The 26,873-nt window shown below is 59.7% G+C and overlaps 1 protein-coding gene across 3 annotated transcripts in view; it reads left to right on the forward strand.

The window, feature by feature from the left end:
• LOC137334008 (plexin-A1-like) overlaps nucleotides 1-26,873 on the forward strand; it is a 438,331-nt gene that overhangs the window by 198,768 nt on the left and 212,690 nt on the right. For all 3 annotated transcript variants that reach the window (XM_067998409.1, XM_067998406.1, XM_067998407.1), the window contains exons 6-7: nucleotides 17,402-17,525; nucleotides 19,529-19,682. In XM_067998409.1, the coding sequence (XP_067854510.1) occupies nucleotides 17,402-17,525; nucleotides 19,529-19,682 (278 nt within the window). The remainder of the gene's footprint in view (nucleotides 1-17,401; nucleotides 17,526-19,528; nucleotides 19,683-26,873) is intronic.

Genomic DNA, 26,873 nt, shown 5'->3' on the forward strand with positions numbered 1-26,873 from the left:
TGGGGGCAACAGCCGCTGCAAGGTTCCTGCTTGATAGTCTGCCGGAGGTGGGAACAGATTGAGCCGGTCGTGTCAGGAAGCACCTCCCTGTGCATGGTGCTGGTACGCTGGCTATCAACCCTGAGGGGACCGTGTTAATTTTGGTCAAACTGGACGTGATCTCAACCAGGATGAACTTGTGTACAGAGAGTCAGGTGTTCGCTAACGTCGGTGCCAAGAGATAAAGGGCCTTGATGCTTCAAAGCTTTCTGCTGTATGAAGGAAGACCGCGCAGTTTAGGACCAATGTTCAACAAAAGTTGAAGAGCAAATTTTAAAACTTAACCAAAAGCAGTTGAGACTGTTATTGGTCACCAAGTTCATTGGCCTCCATGTCAACCAAGGTTCCTGGCGAGCAGCCTGAGTGTTCTGAGGAACGGCTTCATTAACTAGGTTTGGATGTCTTGGAGGGGACCATATTGAGGCATATCAAGTACACAGGAGAGAGAAGCTTAGCCTGGGGCTGTTACTTTCAGATGTGGCAGGGAGGCAGGACAAGAGGGCATGGGGTCAGGGCAAGTTTCGCACAGGTGCCAGCAATGAGGTTGATCAACAGCTGGACCGAGCTGCCCGGGAGGTGATGGAGCCCAGGGCACTGGATTCATTGAGGAACAGATGCTGTAATGGGGAGGTGGTAGGCCTGGGATTCTGCCTTTACCCAAACTGATTGTGAGATCTTCTAATTTCCTTAATAATAAGCAAAGAGAGAGAAAGCAAACAGAACTGCGAGCACAATGATTAATATACTTTACAGTTCTTGAACTAGCTTTCATTTGTAGCTAACCCGAGCAAAATATGACTTTTACCCCCACTTAATACCAGATCCTTTTTCTTCCTCTCGGTTGTCATCTGAGGAAGGATGCCCTTATCTGAGGAAGGATGTCCTTATCTGAGGAAGGATGTCTTTATCTGAGGAAGGATGTCCTTGCCATGGAGGGAGTGCAACGAAGGTTTACCAGATTGATTCCTGGGATGGCAGGACTGACGTATGAGGAGAGATTGGGTCGACTAGGCCTATATTCACTGGAGTTTAGAAGAATGAGAGGTGATCTCATCGAAACATATAAAATTCTAACAGGACTAGACAGACTAGATGCAAGGAGGATGTTCCCGATGGCTGGGGAGTCCAGAAACAGGGGTCACAGTCTCAGGATACGGGGTATTTGGAACCGAGATGAGGAGAAATTTCTTCACTCAGAGGGTGGAGAACCTGTGGAATTCTCTACCACAGAAGGCAGTGGAGGCCAAGTCATTAGATGTATTCAAGAAGGAGATAGATATATTTCTTAATGCTAAAGGGATCAAGGGATGTGGGGAAAAAGCGGGAACAGGATATTGAGTTAGACGATCAGCCATGATCATTTTGAATGGCGGAGAAGGCCCGAAGGGCCGAATGGCCTACTCTTGCTCCTCTTTTTATGTTTCTATGTCAATGTAAACTTCCTGTTTCGTTCTTTCTCTCCTTTCTTATTTTCTCCTCTTCGAGCCAGAGCCACCAAGTGAAATCAAGGGCCCCGTCTGCTTGCTCAGGTGGACTTAGAGATCTCGTGTCATTATTCGAAGAGGAGTAGGGGAATTCTTCCAAGGTTCCAGGCCAACATTCCTCCCTCAACCAACATATTAACTGGTCGTTCGTCTCATGGCTGTTTATGGGACCTTGCTGTGTATAAATTGGCTGACACATTTGCCGACATAACAGCAATGGCTACAGCACAAAAGTAATTTATTGCCTGTGAAGTGCTTTGGGACATCATGAGGTTGTGAAAGAAGCTGGACAAGTGCAAGTTTTTCTTGTTCTCTCGCGCTGCGCGCGCCCGTTCCCTCGCGCCCGCTTCGCCCGTTCTCTCGCGCGCGCTCGCCCGTTCCCTCGCGCCCCGCTCGCCCGTTCTCTCGCGCCGCCTCGCCCTATCTTTCCGTCGCGCGCTCGCCCTCTCTTTCCGTCGCGCGCTTCGCCCTATCTTTCCGTCGCCGCATTCGCCCTCTCTTTCCGTCGCACGCGGCGTTCGGGCCTCTCTTTCCGTCGCGCGCGCTCGCCCTCTCCCTCGCGCGCGCTCGGCCTCTCTTTCCGTCGCGCGCAGCGCTCTCTCCCTCTCTTTCCGTCGCGCTCTGCGCTCCCTCTCCGTGCCGTCCCGTCGCGCGCGCTCTCTCCCTCTCTTTCCGTCGCGCTCGCGCTCCCTCTCCGTGCCGTCCCGTCGCGCGCGCTCTCTCCCTCTCTTTCCGTCACGCGCTCTCTCCCTCTCTTTCCGTCACGCGCTCTCTCCCTCTCTTTCCGTCACGCGCTCTCTCCCTCTCTTCCGTCACGCGCTCTCTCCCTCTCTTTCCGTCACGCGCTCTCTCCCTCTCTTTCCGTCACGCGCTCTCTCCCTCTCTTTCCGTCACGCGCTCTCTCCCTCTCTTTCCGTCCGCGCTTCGCGCTCCCTCTCCGTGCCGTCCCGTCGCGCTCTCTCCGTGCCGTCCCGTCCCGTCCCATCGCGCTCTCTCTCCGTGCCGTCCCGTCGCGCGCTCTCTCCGTGCCGTCCCGTCGCGCGCTCTCTCCGTGCCGTCCCGTCGCGCTCACTCTCCGTGCCGTCCCGTCGCGCGCTCTCTCCGTGCCGTCCCGTCGCGCTCACTCTCCGTGCCGTCCCGTCGCGCTCGCGCTCTCTCTCCGTGCCGTCGCGCTCTGCCGCTCTCTCTCCGTGCCAGCCGTTGCGCTCGCGCTCTCTCTCCGTGCCAGCCCGTCGCGCTCGCGCTCTCTCTCCGTGCCGTCCCGTCGCGCTCGCGCTCTCTCTCCGTCCGTCGCGCTCGTGCTCTCTCTCCGTGCCGTCCCGTCGCGCTCGCGCTCTCTCTCCGTGCCGTCCCGTCGCGCTCGCGCTCTCTCTCCGTGCCGTCCCGTCGCGCTCGCGCTCTCTCTCCGTGCCGTCCCGTCGCGCTCGCGCTCTCTCTCCGTGCCGTCCCGTCGCGCTCAGCGCTCTCTCTCCGTGCCGTCCCCGTCGCGCTCAGCGCTCTCTCTCCGTGCCGTCCCGTCGCGCTCGCGCTCTCTCTCCGTGCCGGCCCGTCGCGCTCGCGCTCTCTCTCCGTGCTATGCCGTCCCCTCGCGCTCTCTCTCCGTGCCGTCCCGTCGCGCTCGCGCTCTCTTCTCCGTGCCGTCCCGTCGCGCTCGCGCTCTCTCTCCGTGCCGTGCCGTCGCGCTCGCGCTCTCTCTCCGTGCCGTCCCGTCGCGCTCGCGCTCTCTCTCGTGCCGTCCCGTCGCGCTCGCGCTCTCTCTCCGTGCCGTCCCGTCGCGCTCGCGCTCTCTCTCCGTGCCGTCCCGTCGCGCTCCGCGCTCTCTCTCCGTGCCGTCCCGTCGCGCTCGCGCTCTCTCCGTGCCGTCCCGTCGCGCTCAGCGCTCTCTCTCCGTGCCGTCCCGTCGCGCTCTGCGCTCTCTCTCCGTGCCGTCCCGTCGCGCTCGCGCTCTCTCTCCGTGCCGTCCCGTCGCGCTCGCGCTCTCTCTCCGTGCCGTCCCGTCGCGCTCGCGCTCTCTCTCCGTGCCGTCCCGTCGCGCTCGCGCTCTCTCTCCGTGCCGTCCCGTCGCGCTCGCGCTCTCTCCGTGCCGTCCCGTTGCGCTCGCGCTCTCTCTCCGTGCCGTCGCGCTCGCGCTCTCTCTCCGTGCCGTCGCGCTCGCGCTCTCTCTCCGTGCCGTCCCCTCGCGCTCCTCTCTCCGTGCCGTCCCGTCGCGCTCGCGCTCTCTCTCTGTGCCGGCCCGTCGCGCTCGCGCTCTCTCTCCGTGCCGTCCCGTCGCGCTCGCGCTCTCTCTCCGTGCCGTGCCGTCGCGCTCTCGCGCTCTCTCTCCGTGCCGTCCCGTCGCGCTCAGCGCTCTCTCTCCGTGCCGTCCCGTCGCGCTCAGCGCTCTCTCTCCGTCCCGTCGCGCTCGCGCTCTCTCTCCGTGCCGTCCCGTCGCGCTCGCGCTCTCTCTCCGTGCCGTCCCCTTCGCGCTCGCGCTCTCTCTCCGTGCCGTCCCGTCGCGCTCTGCGCTCTCTCTCCGTGCCGTCCCGTCGCGCTCGCGCTCTCTCTCCGTGCCGTCCCCTCGCGCTCTCTCTCCGTGCCGTCCCGTCGCGCTCTCTCTCCGTGCCGTCCCCTCGCGCTCTCTCTCCGTGCCGTCCCCTCGCGCTCTCTCTCCGTGCCGTCCCGTCGTGCTCACGCTCTCTCTCCGTGCTGTGCCGTCCCCTCGCGCTCATCTCTCCGTGCCGTCCCCTCTCGCGCTCTCTCTCCGTGCCGTCCCCTCGCGCTCTCTCTCCGTGCCGTCCCGTCGCGCCCGCGCTCTCTCTCCGTGCCGTCCCGTCGCGCTCTCTCTCCGTGCCGTCCCCGTCGTGCTCACGCTCTCTCTCCGTGCTGTGCCGTCCCCTCGCGCTCTCTCTCCGTGCCGTCCCCTCGCGCTCTCTCTCCGTGCCGTCCCCTCGCGCTCTCTCTCCGTGCCGTCCCGTCGCGCTCGTGCTCTCTCTCCGTGCCGTCCCCTCGCGCTCTCTCTCCGTGCCGTACCCTCGCGCTCTCTCTCGTGCCGTCCCGTCGCGCCCGCGCTCTCTCTCCGTGCCGTCCCCTCGCGCTCTCTCTCCGTGCCGTCCCGTCGCGCCCCGCGCTCTCCGTGCCGTCCCGTCGCACCCGCGCTCTCTCTCCGTGCCCTCCCCGTCGCGCTCGCGCTCTCTCTCCGTGCCGTCCCCTCGCGCTCTCTCTCTCCGTGCCGTCCCCTCGCGCTCTCTCTCCGTGCCGTCCCCTCGCGCTCTCGCTCCGTGCCGTCCCGTCGCGCTCTCGCTCCGTGCCGTCCCGTCGATCTCTCGCTCCGTGCCGTCCCGTCGCTCTCTTGCTCTCCATCCCGTCGTGTGCGCTCGCCCTCTGTGTCCCAGACGCGCACGCTCGCCCTCAGCGCGCATCCCCCTCCCTTTCTCAGGCTCTGTCTCCCTTTCACCACTTTCACCCTGGTTTGTTGCCTCCCTCAATTTCTATTTCCAAACTCCAAAACTAGTCTCTCTTCCCCCTCATATTTACATTGCTATTTCAGGAGTTTACATTCACGTATATGTTTGAGGAGCTGTTGGTGCACTTTGCTTGCACAACGCCTATGGGGGATTACGAGGAGTTTCTGCGTTGAGAGTAATGCACGATTAAGGGTTGAGGCAATTTGTTTTGTTTTGGTCCCTGGGTTGATTTGTGTCGGAAACAAGGAGGTCCCACCAGCAAAAACTGCTGCAGGCCGCCTTAGTGTTTGAGGTCACTGCTGCCTGCTATTTTACCAGGTAACTGCTTAATCCATGAATCATTCTCCTCCTCCCTCCCATGCTGTGCGTTTGTCTTTCCCTTCAGCTGATGTTAAATCATTGCCAGTGTTACCAACTTCCGACGTGAGGAGCTGACTCATCCCGGGGCAATCCCAAAGGAAACTCGCTGAAATAGGAAACACGGAGTCATCCCAGCTATCAGCTTTAGCCAATCCCCCACCTGATCTCTGGGATTGCCCCCCGGATACAACAGACCCATTGTTTCAGGATGTGACCGTACTCAAGCCCGATATAAACATACAGCTCTTCATCCTCCCCCCTCCCCGCAATGCTTTGCCCCCCCTCTCTAAAACTCCGCCCCCCCCATACTCCCCTCTAAAACTCTTCTCCCCCATACCCCCCCGACGCTCTTTCCCCCCCCCGACGCTCTCCCCCCCCGACGCTCTCCCCCCCCCGACGCTCTTCCCCCCCCCCCGACGCCTCTCCCCCCCCCGACGCTCTCCCCCCCCCCGACGCTCTCCCCCCCCCGACGCTCTCCCCCCCCCCCGACGCTCTCCTCCCCCCGCCCCCCCGACGCTCTCCCCCCCCCCGACGCTCTTCCCCCCCCCGACGCTCTTCCCCCCCCGACGCTCTTCCCCCCCGACGCTCTCCCCCCCCCCCCCCCCCCCCGACGCTCTCCCCCCCCCCCGACGCTCTCTCCCCCCCCCGACGCTCTCCCCCCCCCCCCCCCCCCCCCGACGCTCTCCCCCCCCCCCCCCCCCCCCCCGACGCTCTCCCCCCCCCGACGCTCTCCTCCCCCCCCCGACGCTCTCTCCCCCCCCCGACGCTCTCCCCCCCCCCCCCCGACGCTCTTTCCCCCCCCGACGCTCTCCCCCCCCCCCCCCCCGACGCTCTCCCCCCCCGACGCTCTCCCCCCCCGACGCCTTCTCCCCCCCCGACGCTCTCTCCCCCCCCCCCCGACGCTCTCTCCCCCCGACGCTCTCTCCCCCGACGCTCTCCCCCCCCCGACGCTCTCTCCCCCCCCGACGCTCTCTCCCCCCCCCCGACGCTCTTCCCCCCCCCCCCGACGCTCTCCCCCCCCCCCCCGACGCTCTCTCCCCCCCCGACGCTCTCTCCCCCCCCCGACGCTCTCTCCCCCCCCCCCCGACGCTCTTCCCCCCCCGACGCTCTCGCCCCCCCCCCCCCCGACGCTCTCCCCCCCGACGCTCTCCCCCCGACGCTCTCCCCCCCCCCCCCCCCGACGCTCTCCCCCCCCCGACGCTCTCCCCCCCCGACGCTCTCCCCCCCCCGACGCTCTCCCCCCCCCCCGACGCTCTCCCCCCCCCGACGCTCTCCCCCCCCCCGACGCTCTCCCCCCCCCCGACGCTCTCTCCCCCCCCCGACGCTCTCCCCCCCCCCCCCGACGCTCTTCCCCCCCCCCGACGCTCTCCCCCCCCCCGACGCTCTCCCCCCCCGACGCTCTTCCCCCCCCGACGCTCTTCCCCCCCCCCGACGCTCTTCCCCCCCCCGACGCTCTTCCCCCCCCCCGACGCTCTCCCCCCCCCCGACGCTCTCCCCCCCCCGACGCTCTCTCCCCCCCGACGCTCTCTCCCCCCCCCGACGCTCTCCCCCCCCCCCCGACGCTCTCCCCCCCCCGACGCTCTCCCCCCCCCCCGACGCTCCGTCCCCCCCCGACGCTCTCCCCCCCCCCGACGCTCTCTCCCCCCCCGACGCTCTCCCCCCCCCCGACGCTCTCCCCCCCGACGCTCTCCCCCCCCCCCGACGCTCTCCCCCCCCGACGCTCTCCCCCCGACGCTCTCCCCCCCGACGCTCTCCCCCCCCGACGCTCTCCCCCCGACGCTCTCCCCCCCCGACGCTCTCCCCCCCCGACGCTCTCCCCCCCCCGACGCTCTCCCCCCCCGACGCTCTCCCCCCCCGACGCTCTCCCCCCCCCCGACGCTCTCCCCCCCCCCGACGCTCTCTCCCCCCCCGACGCTCTCCCCCCCCCCGACGCTCTCCCCCCCCCGACGCTCTTCCCCCCCCCGACGCTCTTCCCCCCCCGACGCTCTCCCCCCCCCCGACGCTCTTCCCCCCCCCGACGCTCTCCCCCCCCCCGACGCTCTCCCCCCCCCCGACGCTCTCCCCCCCCCGACGCTCTCCCCCCCCCCCCCGACGCTCTCCTCCCCCCCCGACGCTCTCCTCCCCCCCCCGACGCTCTCCCCCCCCCCCCGACGCTCTCCCCCCCCCCGACGCTCTCTCCCCCCCGACGCTCTCCCCCTCTCTCCCCCCCGACGCTCTCTCCCCCCCCGACGCTCTCCCCCCCCCGACGCTCTCCCCCCCCCCGACGCTCTCTCCCCCCCCGACGCTCTCTCCCCCCCCGACGCTCTCTCCCCCCCCGACGCTCTCTCCCCCCCCCCGACGCTCTCTCCCCCCCCCGACGCTCTCTCCCCCCCCCCGACGCTCTCCCCCCCCGACGCTCTTCCCCCCCCGACGCTCTCCCCCCCCCCCCCCCGACGCTCTCCCCCCCCGACGCTCTCCCCCCCCCCGACGCTCTCTCCCCCCCCCGACGCTCTCTCCCCCCCCCCCGACGCTCTCCCCCCCCGACGCTCTCCCCCCCCGACGCTCTCCCCCCCCGACGCTCTCTCCCCCCCCCGACGCTCTCCCCCCCCCCGACGCTCTCTCCCCCCCCGACGCTCTCTCCCCCCCCCCGACGCTCTCCCCCCCCCGACGCTCTCTCCCCCCCCGACGCTCTCCCCCCCCCCGACGCTCTTCCCCCCCCGACGCTCTTCCCCCCCCGACGCTCTCTCCCCCCCGACGCTCTTCCCCCCCCCGACGCTCTCCCCCCCCCCGACGCTCTCCCCCCCCCCGACGCTCTCTCCCCCCCCCCGACGCTCTCTCCCCCCCCCGACGCTCTCCCCCCCCGACGCTCTCCCCCCCCCGACGCTCTCTCCCCCCCCCCGACGCTCTCTCCCCCCCCGACGCTCTCTCCCCCCCCGACGCTCTCTCCCCCCCCGACGCTCTCCCCCCCCCCGACGCCTCCACCCCCCCGACGCTCTCTCCCCCCGACGCTCTCTCCCCCGACGCTCTCCTCCCCCCCCCCGACGCTCTCTCCCCCCCCCGACGCTCTCTCCCCCCCCGACGCTCTCTCCCCCGACGCTCTCTCCCCCCCCGACGCTCTCCCCCCCCCCGACGCTCTCTCCCCCCCCCGACGCTCTCTCCCCCCCCCCGACGCTCTCTCCCCCCCCGACGCTCTCCCCCCCCCGACGCTCTCTCCCCCCGACGCTCTCTCCCCCGACGCTCTCTCCCCGACGCTCTCTCCCCCCCCGACGCTCTCCCCCCCCCCGACGCTCTCTCCCCCCCGACGCTCTCCCCCCCCCGACGCTCTCTCCCCCCCCCGACGCTCTCCCCCCCCCGACGCTCTCCCCCCGACGCTCTCTCCCCCGACGCTCTCATCCCCCCCCGACGCTCTCCCCCGACGCTCTCTCCCCCCCCGACGCTCTCTCCCCCGACGCTCTCTCCCCCGACGCTCTCCCCCCCCCCGACGCTCTCCTCCCCCCCCGACGCTCTCTCGCTCTCCCCCCCCCCGACGCTCTTCCCCCCCCCCCGACGCTCTCTCCCCCCCCGACGCTCTCTCCCCCCCGACGCTCTCTCCCCCCCCCGACGCTCTCCCCCCCCCCCCGACGCTCTCTCCCCCCCCGACGCTCTCTCCCCCCGACGCTCTCTCCCCCCGACGCTCTCCTCCCCCCCCCCGACGCTCTCTCCCCCCCCCCGACGCTCTCTCCCCCCCCGACGCTCTCTCCCCCCCCCGACGCTCTCTCCCCCCCCCGACGCTCTCTCCCCCCCCGACGCTCTCTCCCCCCCCCGACGCTCTCTCCCCCCCCCGACGCTCTCTCCCCCCCCCCCGACGCTCTCCCCCCCCCCGACGCTCTCCCCCCCCCCCGACGCTCTCTCCCCCCCCGACGCTCTCTCCCCCCCCCCGACGCTCTCCCCCCCCCCGACGCTCTCTCCCCCCCCGACGCTCTCCCCCCCCGACGCTCTCTCCCCCCGACGCTCTCTCCCCCCCCCGACGCTCTCTCCCCCCCCCGACGCTCTCTCCCCCCCCGACGCTCTCATCCCCCCCCCCCGACGCTCTTCCCCCCCCCCCCGACGCTCTCCCCCCCCCCGACGCTCTCCCTCTCCCCCCCGACGCTCTCTCCCCCCCCGACGCTCTCTCCCCCCCCCCGACGCTCTTCCCCCCCCCCCCGACGCTCTCCCCCCCCCCCGACGCTCTCCCCCCCCCCGACGCTCTCTCCCCCCCCGACGCTCTCCCCCCCCCCGACGCTCTCCCCCCCCCCGACGCTCTCCCCCCCCCCGACGCTCTCCCCCCCCCGACGCTCTCCCCCCCCCCGACGCTCTCCCCCCCGACGCTCTCCCCCCCCCCGACGCTCTCCCCCCCCCGACGCTCTCTCCCCCCCCGACGCTCTCTCCCCCCCCGACGCTCTTCCCCCCCCCGACGCTCTTCCCCCCCCCGACGCTTCTTCCCCCCCCCCGACGCTCTTCCCCCCCCCGACGCTCTCCCCCCCCCCGACGCTCTCCCCCCCCACCGACGCTCTCCCCCCCCCCCGACGCTCTCCCCCCCCCCGACGCTCTCTCCGCTCCCCCCCGACGCTCTCTCCCCCCCCCGACGCTCTCCCCCCCCCCCGACGCTCTCCCCCCCCCCGACGCTCTCTCCCCCCCCCGACGCTCTCTCCCCCCCCGACGCTCTCTCCCCCCCCGACGCTCTCCCCCCCCCGACGCTCTCTCCCCCCCCGACGCTCTCTCCCCCCCCCGACGCTCTCTCCCCCCCCCGACGCTCTCCCCCCCCCGACGCTCTCTCCCCCCCCGACGCTCTCCCCCCCCCCGACGCTCTTCCCCCCCCGACGCTCTCCCCCCCCCGCGCTCCTCCCCCCCGACGCTCTCCCCCCCCGACGCTCTCCCCCCCCCCCCCCCGACGCTCTCCCCCCCGACGCTCTCCCCCCCCGACGCTCTCCCCCCCCCCCGACGCTCTCCCCCCCCCCGACGCTCTCCCCCCCCCGACGCTCTCCCCCCCCCGACGCTCTCCCCCCCCCGACGCTCTCCCCCCCCCCCGACGCTCTCCCCCCCCCGACGCTCTCCCCCCCCCCGACGCTCTCCCCCCCCCCGACGCTCTTCCCCCCCCGACGCTCTTCCCCCCCCCGACGCTCTTTCCCCCCCCCCGACGCTCTTCCCCCCCCCGACGCTCTCCCCCCCCCCCGACGCTCTCCCCCCCCCCCCCGACGCTCTCCCCCCCCCCCGACGCTCTCACCCCCCCCCGACGCTCTCCCCCCCCGACGCTCTCCCCCCCCCCGACGCTCTCCCCCCCCGACGCTCTCTCCCCCCCCGACGCTCTCTCCCCCGCCCCCGACGCTCTCTCCCCCCCCCGACGCTCTCTCCCCCCCCCGACGCTCTCCCCCGCCCCCCGACGCTCTCTCCCCCCGACGCTCTCTCCCCCGACGCTCTCCCCCCCCCCCCCCGACGCTCTCCCCCCCCCCGACGCTCTCCCCCCCCCCGACGCTCTCTCCCCCGACGCTCTCTCCCCCCCCGACGCTCTCTCCCCCCCCCCGACGCTCTCTCCCCCCCCCCCGACGCTCTCTCCCCCCCCCCGACGCTCTCTCCCCCCCCGACGCTCTCCCCCCCCCGACGCTCTCTCCCCCCGACGCTCTCTCCCCCGACGCTCTCTCCCCCCCCCCCGACGCTCTCTCCCCCCCCCGACGCTCTCCCCCCCCCCCGACGCTCTCCCCCCCCCGACGCTCTCCCCCCCCCCGACGCTCTCCCCCCCCCCCCGACGCTCTCCCCCCCCCGACGCTCTCTCCCCCGACGCTCTCTTCCCCCCGACGCTCTCTCCCCCGACGCTCTCTCCCCCGACGCTCTCCCCCCCCCCGACGCTCTCTCCCCCGACGCTCTCTCCCCCGACGCTCTCTCCCCCCCCCGACGCTCTCTCCCCCCCCGACGCTCTCTCCCCCCCCCGACGCTCTTCCCCCCCCCCCCGACGCTCTCCCCCCCCCCCCGACGCTCTCTCCCCCCCCCGACGCTCTCCCCCCCCCCGACGCTCTCTCCCCCCCCGACGCTCTCCCCCCCCCGACGCTCTCTCCCCCGACGCTCTCTCCCCCCCGACGCTCTCTCCCCCCCCCGACGCTCTCTCCCCCCCCGACGCTCTCTCCCCCCCCCCCGACGCTCTTCCCCCCCCCCCGACGCTCTCCTCCCCCCCCGACGCTCTCTCCCCCCCCGACGCTCTCTCCCCCCCCGACGCTCTCTCCCCCCCCCCCGACGCTCTTCCCCCCCCCCCCGACGCTCTCCCCCCCCCCGACGCTCTCCCCCCCCCCCGACGCTCTCTCCCCCCCCCGACGCTCTCCCCCCCCCCGACGCTCTCTCCCCCCCCCCGACGCTCTCTCCCCCCCCGACGCTCTCTCCCCCCCCCGACGCTCTCTCCCCCCCCCGACGCTCTCTCCCCCCCCCGACGCTCTCTCCCCCCCCCGACGCTCTCCCCCCCCCCCGACGCTCTCTCCCCCCCCCCGACGCTCTCTCCCCCCCCGACGCTCTCTCCCCCCCCCGACGCTCTCTCCCCCCCCGACGCTCTCCCCCCCCCCGACGCTCTCTCCCCCCGACGCTCTCCCCCCCCCCGACGCTCTCTCCCCCCCCCGACGCTCTCTCCCCCGACGCTCTCTCCCCCCCCCGACGCTCTCCCCCCCCCCCGACGCTCTCCTCCCCCCCCGACGCTCTCTCCCCCGACGCTCTCCCCCCCCCCCGACGCTCTCTCCCCCCCGACGCTCTCCCCCCCCCCCGACCTCTCTCCCCCCCCCCGACGCTCTCCCCCCCCCGACGCTCTCCCCCCCCCCGACGCTCTCTCCCCCCCCCCGACGCTCTCCCCCCCCCCCGACGCTCTCCCCCCCCCGACGCTCTCCCCCCCCCCGACGCTCTCCCCCCCCCCGACGCTCTCTCCCCCCCCCGACGCTCTCTCCCCCCCCCGACGCTCTCTCCCCCGACGCTCTCCCCCCCCCCGACGCTCTCTCCCCCCCCCCGACGCTCTCCCCCCCCCGACGCTCTCCCCCCCCCCGACGCTCTCCCCCCCCCCCGACGCTCTCTCCCCCCCCCCGACGCTCTCTCCCCCCCCCGACGCTCTCTCCCCCGACGCTCTCCCCCCCCCCGACGCTCTCTCCCCCCCCCCCGACGCTCTCCCCCCCCCCCGACGCTCTCTCCCCCGACGCTCTCTCCCCCCCCCGACGCTCTCTCCCCCCCCCCGACGCTCTCTCCCCCCCCGACGCTCTCTCCCCCCCCCCCCGACGCTCTCTCCCCCCCCCCCCCCGACGCTCTTCCCCCCCCCCCGACGCTCTCTCCCCCCCCGACGCTCTCCCCCCCCCGACGCTCTCTCCCCCCCCGACGCTCTCTCCCCCCCCCGACGCTCTCTCTCCCCCCCCCGACGCTCTCTTCCCCCCCGACGCTCTCTCCCCCCCGACGCTCTCTCCCCCCCCGACGCTCTCTCCCCCCCGACGCTCTCTCCCCCCCCCCGACGCTCTCTCCCCCCCGACGCTCTCTCCCCCCCCCGACGCTCTCTCTCCCCCCCCGACGCTCTCTCTCCCCCCCCGACGCTCTCTCCCCCCCCGACGCTCTCTCCCCCCCCCGACGCTCTCTCCCCCGACGCTCTCTCCCCCCCCCGACGCTCTCTCCCCCCCCGACGCTCTCTCTCCCCCCCCCGACGCTCTCTCCCCCCCCCGACGCTCTCTCCCCCCCCGACGCTCTCTCCCCCGACGCTCTCTCCCCCCCCCCGACGCTCTCTCCCCCCCGACGCTCTCTCCCCCGACGCTCTCTCCCCCCCCCCGACGCTCTCTCCCCCCCCCCCGACGCTCTCTCCCCCCCCGACGCTCTCTCCCCCGACGCTCTCTCCCCCCCCCGACGCTCTCTCCCCCCGACGCTCTCTCTCCCCCCCCGACGCTCTCCCCCCCCCCGACGCTCTCCCCCCCCCCCGACGCTCTCCCCCCCCCGACGCTCTCCTCCCCCGACGCTCTCTCCTCCCCCCCCCCGACGCTCTCTCCCCCCCCGACGCTCTCTCCCCCGACGCTCTCTCCCCCGCGCCCCCTCTAACACTCTTTTCCCTGCCCCCCCCCCCTCCCCCCCCCCCCCCCGCCTCGGTGATTCAGTGTGAAGCGGGTGCTTGTCCATTGCAAAGTCAATTGAGACATTTAAAGGGAAGGGAGCTCCTTACTTGGGAAGTAAGAGTATTATGGGATATGGAGGAGAGGGAGTGAATTGGGATTACAAAGATGAAGAGCTGACAAAATGGGAGCGCAGCCTCGATGGGCCAAACGGCCTCCTCCCATTCCTTTTTTCAATCGGGATGACGAGCAGAACACGCTTAAGTGCATTTTCTGGAAAAGGGAATCTCCTCTTTTAAGCTTTATCTCAAGATTCACTTTTGTGATAAAAGTCGCGAGACTCCCACTTCGAATACTCTCGCACTAATCCGCTTTAGAATTAAGACAGTGATTATGCTGAGAGAGTACGGGTATCGAGCGGGCCTGTTCTACCGTGGAGCCAGAGCAGCTTGATCTTGATATTAAACTGTGATTATTTAAATTGGACATCAATTATTTACCTGTCATCCTTTCGTCTGTTTTCACAAGATGACATTGCGGCTGCCCATAACAGAACAGAGCTCGACGTGGCTTAACGTCAAGTGACTTGGGTTTGAAGAGGATTGTGTCTTGTTGGACAGCAGTCGAGTATAAATTATTCACTGCAGTCGGAATGGAAACATTAACCTGATTTAGATTTATGTTTGGAAAATTGAATTTTCACAACGAGATCGCGAGCAATTAACACACGTGAGGGGGAGGACGCGCGGTGGGGGGGGAAGAGTGAACAGCACTCGCGAAAAAGACCCGTCATCGCAGTTTTTATCCCCACTCCCTGGGCTGAAGCTCTAAATAGGATTTCTTCCAAGGGTGAGGCCAACCAGCCGACCTGATTGATAAGAGGCCGTATAGGTGAGGTAAGGGCAAGTGTCACACTTGGTGCGGGCGGGGGCACCGTGATTCGGAGGTCAGAGGCCAATGTCGGGGGGAGCTTCACTCTGTATCTGGGTGTGATCCTCAACATTTCCACTTCAGTCGTGTTTCTAAGAATCTTAAAGCACAGGATGAAACCAGAACTGAGAGGGTACACATCGGGAGAGGCTTAACAGGCTTGGGGCTCTTTTCTCTGGAAAAGAGAAAGCTGAGGGGGTGACCTGATCGAGGTCTTTAAGATTATGAAAGGGTTTGATAGGGTAGAGGTGGAGAAAATGTTTCCACTTGAGGGGAGATCAAAACTAGAGGTCATAAATATTGGATTGCCACTAAATTTCTTTACCCAGAGAGTGGTGAGAATGTGGAACTCGCTACCCACAAGGAGTAGTTGAGGCAAATAGCATAGATGCATTTAAGGGGAAGCTAGATAATCAAATGAGGGAGAAAAGAATAGAAGGTTATGCTGATAGGTTAGATGAAGAGGGGTGGGATGAGGCTTGTGTGGAGCATAAATGCCGGCATGGACCAGTTGGGCCAAATGGCCTGTTTGTGTGCTGTAGATTCGGTGCAACTTTGAGGAAGGAAAATGGTGGATGCCAGGCAGGGAGGGAAATGGAGGAGGTCGGAGGGATGAATAGAGCCGTTGTGGAAGAAAAATGTTTCCACACATTTCAAAGCGGGGAGGGAGAGGACGTGTATGTCTGGAGGTGACCCTGGGCGAGGGTGCGGCAAGTCCGCGGAGGGATTTGAAACCGAGGCCCAAGAACCTTGAAGTCAATTCACAAGCAAGTTGCTATGGTCTGGGTGAAAAACTGTTCCGAGCCCCAAGTGTGATGGGAGTGGTCGGCCTTGGCTCAGTGGTAGCACGCTCGCCTCTGGAGTCAGAAGGTCATGGATGCAAGCCTCGAGGGAGTGCTCCACTGGTGGAGGTACGGTCTTTCCGAGAGGCCCATCTGAGACTCATGGAAATTCCTTGAGAGTTGACATCTCCACATCCTTTTGGAGAGACATTAAACCGTAGGCCCTGCCTGTCTGTTGAAGTAGATGTTCAAGATTCCATGGCCCTATTTGGGGAGATCTCCCATCGTTCTATCCAAAATACATCTCTCAACCAACACCACCAAAAATAAAATTAACAGGTTCTTAACCTCATTGCTCTTTGTGGGATCTTGCTGTGTGCAAATGGACTGCCATGTTAGCCTATATAGCAATAGTGAGTGCACTTCAAAAGGAACTCATTGGCTGTGAAGAACTTTGGGACCTCCTGAGGACTCTAAAGGCACTCGATCAATGGAAGTTCTTTCTTACCTGGAAAACTACCTTCTGTCCGGGTGTGACGTGGTAAAGTAACACGCTCGTTTGTAAGGAATGCTTCTCATGGTTTTGCTCCTTATTGCACCCGCTTCCCCTCCAAGTCACACACCATCCCGACTTGGACGTATATCGGCCGTTCCTCCTCCGTCGCTGGGTCAAAATTCTGGCACTCCCTACCTAACAGCACTGTGGGAGAACCTTCACCACACGGACTGCAGCGGTTCAAGAAGACGGCTCACCACCACCACCTTCTGGTCTCCATTTTACAAGCTTCGATCACTCTGCCAGCCACTGCATTAGCTGACTGTCCATTATACAAGTCGACAAAAGTGAGGAAGTGATGCTTCAGTTGTACGGAGCCTTGGTCAGACCCCATTTGAGGTACAGTGTTCAGTTTTGGGCACCGAACCTTAGGAAGGATAAATTGGCCACTAAAGGGATACAGCGCAGATTCACCAGAATTACTCCAGGGCTTAAAAGGGTTAAATTATGAGGACAGTTTACGTAAACTTGGTTTGTGTTCTTCTGAGTTTAGAAGGTTGAGAAGTGATCTAATTGAGGTGTTTAAAATGATAAAGGGATTCGATAGGGTGGATACACAGACACTCTGTATCCCTCTGGTGGGGGATTCTAGAACGGGGGGTGGGGGGGATTCTTAAAATTGGAGCTAGGCCGTTCAGGGGTAAAATCAGGAAGCATTTTTTCACACAAAGGGGAGTGGAAATCTGGAACTCTCTCCCCCGAAAAGCTGTGGATGCAGGGGGACAATTGAAAATTTCAATACTGAGATAGAGAAGATTTTTTTTCGGTAAGGGTATCAAGGGACATGGATCAAAGACGGGTAAATAGAATTGAGGCACAGATCAACCATGGTCTGATTGAATGGCGGTGCAGGCTCAAGGGGCTGAATGGCCTCCTCCTGTTCCAATGTAACAACTCTGAGTTGCTTTGTTTGTGTTTGTAGTTTATCTTCATGCCTTTGGACTGAAACAAACCCCTGTAAATCCATGTTAATTCATTCATGATTTAAAAATAAACCCCTTGAAACCAGCTCCCTCTCTTCCCCCCCCCCCCCCTTTAACCTCCCTCCCGCTAACGAGGGGCAGACTTCTCACCCTTGACCTTTTATCGTGACATGGCGATGCGAAGCCCAGAATCTATTGCCTGGTCTTTATCTATTGTCGTTCCTGCACCTGCTCCGAGTGGTGTGTGTGTGTGTGTGTGTGTGTGTGTGTGTCCTCAATAAATGCTTCATTTAATAATTCCTGACTTTAAATGTTTTATTGAAAGGAATCTGACGTCATGCAATTTTGAAATCTGATAGATCAGGAATACAGCGCTGGGATGTTTGCTGGACCTTTTTTTGGGCCGCTCAGTCTGGTACCACTTAATTTTGCCGTAAACCCTTCAAGGTGAACCGTCACCTGGATAAAACCCTTCTGCGCATAACTGAGAGGGGCTGAAGGTCCATCGTGCTCCTCGGGGGTTGGCAAAGGTGGGGAGAGATGGTGAGACAACCTTGGAAGTGCTGATTAGATTGTTGCCAAGTTTGGCTTTTAAAAGCCAAAGCGAAAGGGATTCCACATTCTTGAGAACTTAGGAGTTGGGCCGAATGGCCTGTTCCCATGCTGTAAATTGTATGTAATTCTGTGTATCTAGGGATGGCCAATAAATGCCGGCCTTTCCAGCGACACCCATATATTGAGAATTAATTTTTAAAAGAAAGCGTCTTGGTTTTTTGGGACTTGGGGGACTGTTGGGTACTGCGGACAGCTGATAATTCATGACCCTGATGTTGCTTCAGATGCTCTCGCAAGGACAAGTGCGACCGGGCTAATGAGTATCAGCGCTTCGCCTCGGTCCTGCGACAGTGTGTCCAACTGAGCGTCCAGCCCAAGAACATCTCTGTCACCATGTCCCAGGTTCTGGTGAGTCCGATTGGCTTTTCATTCTGCTTTCCATCCAAAGTGTCTATGTCTGTGTGTGTGCTTTTTTTGCCAACAAAAAACAAAATGAGACGGGCAAGGATCCGAATTGTGTTTTTAATATTCTTCTCGCGGAGTCTTGAGCAAATCAGTCGAGTTCACCGCAGCACTGATATGAACTTGGCACCAAAATTTGGCTTCCGAACATGTCATTTTTGAAGAGAGGCCCTCTAGACTCGAGGTTTTGGGATTAGATCAGCAGAAGCGCACCTGTTTGTTCTCCTTGCTTTGCGAGCGGGGGTGGAGAAAGGAGAAGGGAAATACCAACATAATTTAATATTTGACGCAGTTCATGTCACCCCTGTCGGAGTCTCTGCTGGTTCATGTCTGTCGCGGCCTCCCCCCCCCCCCCCCCCCCCCCCCAGTAGAGATCAGATGTATTGCTGGTTTTGAAAAAGCACACACGCCCTTTAACCTGAGATCAAATCCGATCCTGACTGACTGGATAAAGGGGTCTTTCTGATGGGCTTGTCGAGTCCCTTACTTGAGGCGAGGGAAGGATACAGGTTAAATCACAAGATCAGTTGTGGCTTTACCTATCCCTTCATGTCGTGTAAAAACACAACCTCCAGATTTGAGCTCTGGAAGATATCTATCCTGCAAGGTGCCCAATTTGCATAAACCAAATTGCTTCTAATTAGCAAAATCAGGAGCGTGCTATCTCTAATAGTTTAATGATTGTAGAGTCCAAGTTTCATAAAGATGGGGCTTACACTTTTTGATTTATATTTTTTTAATGAACCCATGTCAATTTGAGCAAATCAACACAATTCATTAGTCTAATAGTGTTATGATTATGCTGTTTAAAATTAATAAAAATTAGCAGTTGTGTATTTTAGTTATTAATGAAAAGGGCAGAAAGGTCACGTTGATGCTGTTGCATTCCTTCTTGACCCAACCTTGTCTCGCAAGGAGAGAAAATCGAAAGAAGTAAAGGCTTCCTAAATGGGGACCTGTCCGAGTTTGGAGAGCTTAGTGTGGATAGATACCGCCCCAGGTAGTGTTAAGCCATATGGACGCACGTGCTCTATTTATACATTCATACAGCAGCTCATCAGGTTCCTCAGATGTCCCAAAGTGCTTCACGTACAATGGATTGAGGTTCAGTCACTGTTATGTCGCAAACACGACAGTCTTGTTGAGCGCAGCAATGTCCCACGACCAGCGCTGAGATGAGTGAGCAGTTAATCTGTTTTTGGTGGGAGTTGGTCGAAAGAGAAATGTTGGCCAGGAGAAACCCTCCTCCTCCTTCGAATAGGGCCGTGGGACCTTAACAGACAGCAACTTACTTAGCTTCTGAAGAGGTAGCACTTCCCAACAATGCAGCAATCCCTCAGCACTGCACCCAGGTGTCAGCCTTTGCGTTCAAGCCTTGCGGTTGGACTTGCGACCATCTGACTTTAAGGCAAGTGGGCAGAGCTGACGCCACTCGTTGGTTGGTGGGGTGGGGTGGGGTGGGGTGGGGGGCATTCTGAGCCTGTGCGGAGTTAGCCGGTTCCGAGTTGCAATGCAGTCATTGGCCTCGGCATCTGTGGGCAAGGGAGAGGGAGGTGGATGAGCGACACGGCTCTCACTGCTGATCGATGCACGGCGGCTCCTGCCTGTGTGCGGACACTGGATCAGAGCGGGATTGGGCTGGCCTGCGATGCCCCAATGGGCAGATAGGCCGTCGACACTCGCCGACTAGGCTGGCCCGTGAAGGATTGCCAATCGGGTGAGGTACCAGAGGGCTACCAGTGCCCGTGAAACCCATACCCCAACTGGACCTGGTGCCTGCAAGAGTTGGGGGGGGGGGGGAGGTTGAAATGACAGTGTTCAGAGGAAGCTGTCATTATGAAATATTGTTCTGATTCTTGCTTGTAGCAGGGACTCTGCTCTCCTATGGGTTATTAACGTTCTGATCCTTTGTTCTTAAACACGTTCTCCCTCTGTGTCTGTCTCTGCAGTTGATTCTGCAAACTCGCAATGTCCCCGACCTATCTACAGGAGTCAACTGTTCTTTTGAGGATTTCACGGAGACTGAGGGTCGGATAATGGATGGGAGGATCTACTGTAGGTCTCCCTCGACCAGAGAGATTGACCCCATCACGAGAGGCCAGGGTAAGTTCCACCGTCCTGCTTCTGTAATGAGCCTGCAACCCCACCCCCCACCTCCCACCTCCCGATGGCTCGGTTGGTTTAAAAAAGCACTTGCATTTATACAGGACCGTTCAGGACCTTGGGACGCCCCAAAGCGCTTTACAGCCAATGAAGTACTTTTGAAGTGTCGTCACTGTGGGAAACACAGCAGCCAATTTGAGCACAGCAAGCTCCCACAAACATCAGTGTGATAATAAACCAGATCGTTTGTTTCAGAGATGTTGATTTAGGGATCAATATTGGCCAGAACACCGGGGAGAACTCCCCCTGCTCTTCGATACAGTGCAGTGGGATCTTTTACGTCCACCTGAGAGGGCAGACGGGGTCTTGGTTTAACGTCTCACCTGAAAGGCGGCACCTAAGACACTGCAGTGGCTTGAGGGTGTTTTTTGATCTTTCTTGCTCTTTTCCACTCTCTTATTTCCTTCTAAAAACCATTTCATTATCCTCCATTGGTGTTGGGTTAGGCTCCCAAATCCCCTTTCATTCTTTTCTTCCTTCGATTTTCTCCGCGCCTCTCTTAAACTTGCTGACTGACTCACGCAGGGGTATTGTTCCAAGAACACCATTCGCCCTCCAAAACCCCTCTCGCCTGGCCAGTCATCTTCACGTGTGAGCCTAGACTGTGTGTGGCAGCAGGCTATTTCACTGTGTTGGGCATCACCACCCACCCTGCCTGAGCCCATCCTTCACCCATGGCCCCAACAGGCATGATTCCCGTCGGGCGTCACTGGCTGACGATCAGGTGTGCAGACCCTGGCTGGTTCTTTTCCTCTGCCTAGCCCAGGTTCGCCCCGTCACGAATGTGCACAAATTTATGAAGGCCAATTGTAGTGTCTCAGATGGCCAGCCTGCTAAGATCATCTAATTCTGCACAAAACCAGGGATTGAACCCAGAACTTTCATGGTCTGTATGGCCCAGTACCATATTTACGAGGATGATACCAGAACTGAGAGGTTATACCCATCAGGAAAGATTGAACAGGCTGAGGCTCTTTTCTGTAGAAAAGAGAAGGCCGAGGGGTGACCTGATAGAGGTCTTTAAGATTATGAAAGGGTTTGATGGGGTGGATGTAGAGAAGATGTTTCCACTTGAAAGAGTCCAAAACTAGGGGTCATAAATATAAGAAAGTCACTAATAAACCCATTGGGAAATTCAGGAGAAACCTCTTTACCCAGAGATTGGTTAGAATGTGGAACTCATCACCACAAGGAGTAGTTGAGGGAAATCCAGATGAACACATGAAGGAGAAAGGAATAGAAGGTAATGCTGATAGGGTGAGATGAAGAGGGGTGGGAGGAGGCTCGTGTGGAGCATAAACACCGGCATGGACCAGTTGGGCCGAATGGCCTGTTTCTGTGCTGTAAATTCCACGTAATATTTGGCAGGGCATCGTACCAGATGAGCTCCCCAACCCCATTCCCCTCTTTAGTATAGCTTTCAAAAGAATTTTTCTTAGCCTGACCTCCCGACTGAGCCACTGGCTCTTGCTGTTGATTCCAAGCCCCTCATAGGGATGCCTCCCTTCCACAAGTGGCCTTAAATTTTCACGCCACCTATATTATAGCTTTTTGTTCCACCACCCACTTTTCTCCCCTCTGTTCCCAACCATCGCCTTCTGAATGCAGTGCAAACCTACGCAAATGCTTCTGGCCTTTAGAGACCGTGATATAGATAGAGGATGTGTTACTGGACCAGTAATCCAGAATCTTAAGACTAATAGTCCAGAGAACATGGATTCAAATCGCACCATGCCAGGTTGAGAATTTGAATTCAGTTTAAAAGTGACCAGGAAGCTGTTGGATTGTCGTTAAAAACCCACATGGTTCGCTAATGTCCTTTAGGGAAGGAAACCTGCCGTCCTTACCCGGTCTAGGCATGTATGCGACTCCAGTCCCACGCCAACGTGGTTGACTCTCAACTGCCCTCTGAAGTTGCCCAGTAAGCTACTCAGTTGTATCAAACCGTGGGCATCTAAGGATGGGCAATAAATGCCAGCTTTGCCAGTGACGCCCATGTCCCAAGAATGAATTATAAATAAGAGCGTCAGATCACCAGAAGATAATGAAATGAGAAAAAGCCTTGGGCTACAGGCTCAGTCCTTCCACACACCATGGACTCAAACCTCATCTATTTAAGGGATCTGGATAAATGCTCCCTGATTTTGATGGTATTAGACAGGAACTTTCAGAAGTTGATTGGGAGAGTCTGTTGGCAGGCAAAGGGACGTCTGGTAAGTGGGAGGCCTTCAAAAGTGTGTTAACCAGGGTTCAGGGTAAGCACATTCCTTATAAAGTGAAGGGCAAGGCTGGTAGAAGTAGGGAACCTTGGATGACTTGGGAGATTGAGGCCCTAGTCAGAACGAAGAAGGAGGCATATGACATGCATAGACAGCTGGGATCAAGTGGATCCCTTGAAGAGTATAGAGATTGCCGGAGTAGAGTTAAGAGAGAAATCAGGAGGGCAAAAAGGGGACATGAGATTGCTTTGGCAGATAAGGCAAAGGTGAATCCAAAGAGCTTCCACAAATACATAAAGGGCAAAAGAGTAACTGGGGAGAGAGTAGGGCCTCTTAAGGATCAACAAGGTCATCTATGTGCGGAACCACAAGAGATGGGTGAGATCCTAAATGACTATTTCGCATCGGTATTTACGGTTGAGAAAGGCATGGATGTTAGGGAACTTGGGGAAATAAATAGTGATGTCTTGAGGAGTGTACATATTACAGAGAGGGAGGTGCTGGAAGTCTTAATGCGCATCAAGGTAGATAAATCTCCGGGACCTGATGAAATGTATCCCAGGACGTTATGGGAGGTTAGGGAGGAAATTGCGGGTCCCCTAGCAGAGATATTTGAATCATCGACAGCTACAGGTGAGGTGCCTGAAGATTGGAGGGTAGCAAATGTTGTGCCTTTGTTTAAGAAGGGTGGCAGGGAAAAGCCTGGGAACTACAGCCTGACATCTGTAGTGGGTAAGTTGTTAGAGGGTATTCTGAGAGACAGGATCTACAGGCATTTGGAGAGGCAGGGACTGATGAGGAACAGTCAGCATGGTTTTGTGAGAGGAAAATCATGTCTCACAAATTTGATTGAGTTTTTTGAAGGGGTAACCAAGAAGATAGATGAGGGCTGTGCAGTAGACGTGGTCTACATGGACTTTAGCAAAGCCTTTGACAAGGTACCGCATGGTAGGTTGTTACATAAGGTTAAATCTCACGGGATCCAAGGTGAGGTAGCCAATTGGATACAAAATTGGATTGACGACAGAAGACAGAGGGTGGTTGTCGAGGGTTGTTTTTCAAACTGGAAGCCTGTGACCAGCGGTGTGCCTCAGGGATCGGTGCTGGGTCCGCTGTTATTTGTTATTTATATTAATGATTTGGATGAGAATTTAGGAGGTATGGTTAGTAAGTTTGCAGATGACACCAAGATTGGTGGCATTGTGGACAGTGAAGAAGGTTATCTAGGATTGCAACGGGATCTTGATAAATTGGGCCAGTGGGCCGATGAATGGCAGATGGAGTTTAATTTAGATAAATGTGAGGTGATGCATTTTGGTAGATCGAATCGGGCCAGGACCTACTCCGTTAATGGTAGGGTGTTGGGGAGAGTTATAGAACAAAGAGATCTAGGAGTACAGGTTCATAGCTCTTTGAAAGTGGAGTCACAGGTGGATAGGGTGGTAAAGAAGGCATTCGGCATGCTTGGTTTCATTGGTCAGAACATTGAATACAGGAGTTGGGATGTCTTGTTGAAGTTGTACAAGACATTAGTAAGGCCACACTTGGAATACTGTATACAATTCTGGTCACCCTATTATAGAAAGGATATTATTAAACTAGAAAGAGTGCAGAAAAGATTTACTAGGATGCTACCGGGACTTGATGGTTTGACTTATAGGGAGAGGTTGGATAGGCTGAGACTTTTTTCTCTGGAGAGTAGGAGGTTTCGGGGTGATCTTATAGAAGTCTATAAAATAATGAGGGGCATAGATAAGGTCGATAGTCAAAATCTTTTCCCAAAGGTAGGGGAGTCTATAACGAGGGGGCATAGATTTTAAGGTGAGAGGGGAGAGATGCAAAAGGGTCCAGAGGGGCAATTTTTTCACTCAAAGGGTGGTGAGTGTCTGGAACGAGCTGCCAGAGGCAGTAGTAGAGGCGGGTACAATTTTGTCTTTTAAAAAGCATTTGGACAGTTACATGGGTAAGATGGGTATAGAGGGATATGGGCCAAGTGCAGGCAATTGGGACTAGCTTAGTGGTATAAACTGGGCGACATGGACATGTTGGGCCGAAGGGCCTGTTTCCATGTTGTAAACTTCTATGATTCTGTGATTCCCACCAGGGACGCCGTGCAACATCTCGGAAGATCCCAGTTGATTGCCTGTTTCCCTGGACATGCCGAATCCAGTTGGCATTTTGCCCAGTGGCCACGATATTTGAACAGAGCAGCCAGAGAAGGTTATCAGTGTGAAAGGGGAAACAAATCCTCCTGGACACTGTGGGGGTGGGGGGGCGGGGGGAAGACGTGTGCCCCATTATTGGTGAATTCTGTGCTGCCAAGTTGGAGTCACCGGTCTGGAGTATTCCTTCATCGTTTTACCCCACTGTACATGGAAACAACAGATCTGCAGCTGCCATGAGTAATGAATGACCTGTTGAAAGCTGCAATTCACTTGCTTTTATGGACCATTTTTGGGACATTTATTGCCTTGCACTGAGTGTACTGGACTGTTGTCTCTGTGAGATATTTATGGGGGACATATGGACACATAAAATTGGGTCTCGGTTTGGAAGTCTTGACTCATGGACTTAATGAGATGCCAAAGAAGGATATCCTTGGACTTGTTAGAGCTACAACTTGTGCACAGTTTTGCGTCTAAAAAGCTTAACTTTATATCTTGGTTAAAGCGGTTTACGATCTGCCAGCTTTTTGAGGAGCCTTGGGATTTATATAAATGAATGTTGTAGTCTGAAAGGGCTGGGGGTAGAATATTTACACAGTAATAAATTTAAAAAAAAAGTTACATGCTTTACTACAGATGTGTCCCAGATGTTTCTTCGGCTTGTTTCTCTCATTCTGTTCATGTGCTTGAGGCGGGGTGGGGGGTGGTGACGGGGAGTGGGGGGGGCATGGGGGAGGAGAGTTGAAGACAAATTATCCTTGCAGATGTCTTCAATTGGAAAAAAAATAAACGAATGTGCACAGCTATTACTTGGTGTGCGGTTTTATTTTTTTGGCAATCAGTCTGACTGTTGTACAGTAAAGCGATGGGGCCAATATGTGCAGCACCAAGGCTGTGCAGCATGTACTTGGAGAAGAGAGGGAGGGAAAGTCGGTCACTGGGCCAGTGTTCCAGGGCATTTTCAATTGGTAACTTCTGTCCAACAATCTGATGAGGTTGCACTGGAAGATTATGCTCCTTCGGATTTATAGGGTGGTTTATGGCCACATTAGCCAGAAAACTCCACTGGAGCACTGAAGGAGAGCTGCATTGTTGGAGGTGCTGCCCTTCAAATGAGACATTAAACTGAGGCCATATCTGCCTGTTCAGGCAGTTCACTTGGATGTTGAGGATCCCCTTGGTGCTGTTCAAAGACAAGTGAGAAATTCTCCTGGTGTCAGATAGGCTTCACTGTGATACTAGGCCCTTGCTGTGACAACCACTTAACCAGCAAGGCCCGAGAGAGGGGGAGAGAGAGAGAGAGAGGGAGAGGGAGAGGGGGAGAGAGAGAGAGTGTGTGTGTGTGTAACTGGTCATTCATCGCATGGCTGTTTCTGGGATCTTGCTGTGCGCAACATGGCTGCTGTCTATACCTATATAACAGTGGCTGCACTTAGAATAATTAATTATATGTGAAGCACCTCTGAGAGATTTGATGAGGTGCTATATTTTCTTTTTTCTTTCTCTCTCGTGTGTTCTCCCCGCCTTTCCTGAAGGCTGAGTTGTGTTGGGGTACAGCCAGCCACTAGACAGTGTAGGGGTATTGTACCATAGGGGGCATCGCAGCTGACATTACCCTCATTTGACACCGAAATAGTCTGGCTAGCGACTGGCTAAATTTCCCCTTGACCCCTCGGCCCCCCCCCCCCCGTCCCACTTCCCACAGACTAGAGAAATATTGCACTATCACCATGGAATGAACCAGGGTGGACAATAAGTATTGGAGTTTCCTTTGGGACGGAGAAACCAGTTGTGGAATTCGTACCATTGCTCGTCGGCTGAGATCCCGTAACTAAGTCGACTTCACGCTCTGGCAAGTATATTTTCTGAAACACAAAAGCCTAGATTTTCCAATCAGCATCATTTAACACCAGCGTTAAAATAACAGTGATCGGAAAATCTAGTCTGAAGCTGGGCAGTGTGGTTGGATGGGGAGAAGGGGGTTTGTGTCTGGGTGAGGTAATCTTGTGTTCTTCCAGGAGTTGACCTCACCAGTTTGACCAGACCCGAGGGCAGAAAATGGGGAAAGAAAGTGAGTGAGCCGATTCCGTGAGGAACATGGAACGGGGACAGGCCTTCCATCCCGTCCAGCTGAGCCCTCCCACTGCACAATGTCCACTTTGCCCCCTCGCGGATTCCCCTTAATTACATCTCCTGAGGGAAGTGAATGACCATAAATATTAGCTACAAGAGCAGCGAACTGGCTGAAATCCCTGTTTGACCTCCAACCCCAGGACACCATGCTCTGTGACTGCAGTTGTCCAAACCATTTAAATGGATGCTTGTTGGCCTCAATACGTAACATTTGACTGGATATGAGCGCACTGAAATGGGTAAATAAACAGCTGCGGCTTGTCTTGGGTTCAACTCTTGTGGTTTGGCATCTCCGTTTTGTTGTGCAGTTATTAAATGTGCTTCTGATCCATGAAAGTCGGCAACAAGGTTCAACTCTAGAACCGAGTCCAGCTCTTGGGTAGGTTCAGCTTCAGATCAGAGTCGTGACTACCGTAGGTCTGTCCTTAGCCATTAAACAGTGCCTCATCACATCAAAAACATCTCGTAGTACTTCACACGGAGAATTATTTTTGTCGTGCAGTGACTGTTGTTCTGTCGGCAAATGTGGCAGCCAGCGATGTCCCACCAACTACAATGAGACCAATAACAAGTTTTTTTCTTTGATGGTGTTGAGGGAGGAACGTCTGCCAGGG

Source organism: Heptranchias perlo, chromosome 17 (assembly GCF_035084215.1).
Source record: "Heptranchias perlo isolate sHepPer1 chromosome 17, sHepPer1.hap1, whole genome shotgun sequence".
Lineage (NCBI taxonomy): Eukaryota > Metazoa > Chordata > Chondrichthyes > Hexanchiformes > Hexanchidae > Heptranchias > Heptranchias perlo.